This window comes from Pygoscelis adeliae, unplaced genomic scaffold, assembly GCF_000699105.1.
Source record: "Pygoscelis adeliae isolate BGI_AS28 unplaced genomic scaffold, ASM69910v1 Scaffold554, whole genome shotgun sequence".
Classification (NCBI taxonomy): domain Eukaryota; kingdom Metazoa; phylum Chordata; class Aves; order Sphenisciformes; family Spheniscidae; genus Pygoscelis; species Pygoscelis adeliae.
In genome coordinates this window covers 312930-315911 of record NW_008824667.1, presented here as the reverse complement: position 1 = coordinate 315911, position 2982 = coordinate 312930, and the positions used below count along the sequence as shown (strand labels likewise).

The 2982-nt window shown below is 47.7% G+C and overlaps 1 protein-coding gene across 1 annotated transcript in view; it reads right to left on the bottom strand.

Annotated features, from left to right (window-relative positions):
* Positions 1–2623, bottom strand: part of SRPRB (signal recognition particle receptor, B subunit) — an 8123-nt gene extending 5500 nt beyond the window's left edge. Inside the window, exons 1-3 of the mRNA XM_009322902.1 lie at positions 2528–2623; positions 706–788; positions 124–260 (exon numbers count right to left, since the gene is read on the bottom strand). Coding sequence (XP_009321177.1) covers positions 124–260; positions 706–788; positions 2528–2623 — 316 coding nt within the window. The remainder of the gene's footprint in view (positions 1–123; positions 261–705; positions 789–2527) is intronic.
* Positions 2624–2982: the final 359 nt, after the last annotated feature.

Here is a 2982-nt window from a genome sequence, read left to right as displayed (position 1 = left end):
AACTAAGTTCCAGCCTTCATTTTGCTGAAATCCCAACTCCTAAGAAATTCAGTGTCCGTGGCATGAACCCCTATCACTCAAGGACTGAATTTGATGTCCAGCCTGCAAGGCAGCACACAATACCTTGCTTATTGCAAGCGATCAGCAGCGCAGGTGCGTTTTTGAGCACAGTGCTATCGACGAGGACCTGGTACAGGAACTCCGCCACATCCTTCACCTCCCGCTGGAAGGCCACACTGTCCACCACAAACACAATGGCTCTGGAGGAAAGAGGGAAGAACATGTGCTGGGCCTGAAGCTCTGCAACCATCTTCCCCTGCAAGTATTCCAGCCTGGGCTAACACATTTGTTTCCACAACTGATCTCATCCAACCCAAGAGCAGGTTAGCATGTGCTGGCTGAAATACACCCCACATTCAGCCGCAGTAGAAAATCTTTCCCTCTCTGCCCCATGGATATACCACATCCCCTAAACCCTCCCCGCTGCAGTTGCTTTGCCTCCTGAGGCACTGCAAACACAGGTAAGCAGGAAAGCAGAACAGTAACTAACCCCCACCACCCCACTGCAGAGCTCTGACTCTTCAGGGCACCACCACACAGAGTGAATCCAGCCCAGCTCACAGCATCCTCGGCAGCATCGTTTGGTTCACCCCTGTCCAAAACATCCCCTGCTCCCTCCTGCTCTGCCAATCTCCTCCAAGTTACCTGGCTGCGGCCTTGAACCTCTCCAAGAACTGAAGCCGCAAACTCTTATGGCCTGGAAGGTCGATTAAGGTCACGTTAGCGCTCTGGGAACAGAAGCAAGAAGGTATCAACAACACCTAATCTAGGGGTACCTGTGATCACAGACCAGGGAAAACCAGTCTGACAGTGGATTCCAGTCAGCCTGGTGCTGGGGCAGCAGTGGGCGAATGAATCCCAATACGGGGCAGAAGCACGTAACTCTCCCAGAGGTGCAGCCTCTCCAACAGCCCAAACAATTCTGACAGGCAAAAAAAATGCTGAGGAACAACATTCATGGCCAGGACTCAGTAAGGAGGGCGTCAACACCAGCAAACCACCCACCAGAGCTGAGAGGGCAGAGCATGACCACAGAGAAAAGAGAATGTTCAACCCGTTTCTCATCCACAGTACCCCCCCTACAACTACCACACGCACGGTGTGAGTGACAAAGCTTCATCAGTCACCTCTCTTGGTACACCAGCAGATTTACACTGTCCCTGACAGCAAGCAGATCTCTGTACAGCAAAACCACAAACTCTTGTCCTGCAAGTCCCTGATACAGGATACTAATCCCACAGTCTCTGAATCGAGATATCTATTCACGCACAGAATCTACCTAACTGCAAGTCTACCTAAATACACATAACTTCGCTGGGAATAACACAAAAATGCCCTTGCGAGAGACTTTTTCAATTGAAAACTACAAACGTTTCCCTTTCCACAGGTTGCCAGCCAGAGAAAGCAGTGATGTTAAAGAGAACGAATGCCTCTCACGCTCCTGAGTGTGGCCAAGTAGGGCCACGTCACCATTGTCAAGATAACGCTCATTGTTCTCAAGAGGGGAGAGAACACTACACAAGACCCTATCTACTCACTGCTCTTTAACAGAAACCTTGTCTACAATTTAAAAAATGAAAAGCAGCAGTTCTCATTGCGGCATTCCAGCACCTCTCCCCCTCCAAATACCTCCTGCCTGCTCAATCTTAGAGACACAAATATAAAAAAAAAGCCCTGCACTTCCCTTTACTAAGTTTTTAGCCTCTTATTATTACCAGTTACTGAACACTGCCACAGAGAAGCCACAAAAACATCCTCTACTTTTACAATTCACCAGCATGTAGTGTGCTGCCAGCTTGCTGCTTTCACTGCCACATGTGTGCCCAGCAAGAGAAAGAAACTCTTCTGAAATGAAGGAGATCACCATAAATTGAAAATAACTAGGTCTGTGGCAGCTCAGGACCCGAAAGTAACCAAAACCCTTTTTGAGACCATATGAAGTTCAGCTGGGAGACTCTTTTTAAGCCTGCTAAAGCTTTTAAATTCAGATTATCTTGGGAGACACAGAAATTACTGCCCAGCAAATAAATCAAACACGACACAACAATGTTCCCTCACAATCTCCTTCCTGCTTCAAACCACACCACTGTCCCCACAGTGCTGTATGTTTTACTCCACTTGTAAAAGCAGCTCCTTTTCCTCTTCTATAGGAAAAAAAAACCTACAGGCTACCCGCCTTTCAAAACACAATACACAAATGTGGTTTTCAGTCAAAAAGGTTTCATAATTTGACAAGCAAAGAAAAAAGAACCTGTGGAGACGAGAATTCCCTAATAACTCCCAGAATTTTCCTACTTTCTCAGCGTGCACTGCCTAGAAAAATCCTATCCTACACTGATTTCAAGCTGGGAAAACTGAGCAGCCCCAAAAGCATCAAGTCAGGTTTAGCACAGGGAGCAGGAAAACAAAGGCACCAGCTGACTGTAGCAACCACACACAAGTTACAGCCAAAAACCTGCCCGCTCACCTTGTTGTTCCTGACTCTGTAAACTGCAGAGCTGTCGGTTATCGAAGTCTGGGTGTCACGGTATTTGCCTGTCAACAGCTGCGGAAAAAAAGTCATTTTCAGAAAAAGGACACTGGAGGAACACTGGCATCACATTTCATTCACTCAGAAACCGAAGCGATCTGTAAGGGGTAACAGAATTCAGATATCTGATTTCAATTTACATGCATGAAACAATTTCAGGCTTTTTTTTCCCCAAAGAATTTAAAAAACACTCACTAAGGAAAAAAAAAAACCTATTTATATACTGAATCTCCGCATTGCTAAAACAAGAAAGAAGACAGCGTGCCTGCAAATCCCTCGGAGCACCTTCACCTCCGTACAAGAGGACGCCAGACGGCTGGCAGGGCGGCGGGAGCCGACCAGCTCCCCCGCCCGGGGCTCCTTTCGCGGCCGCTACGAGCCCCCCCCAGCCC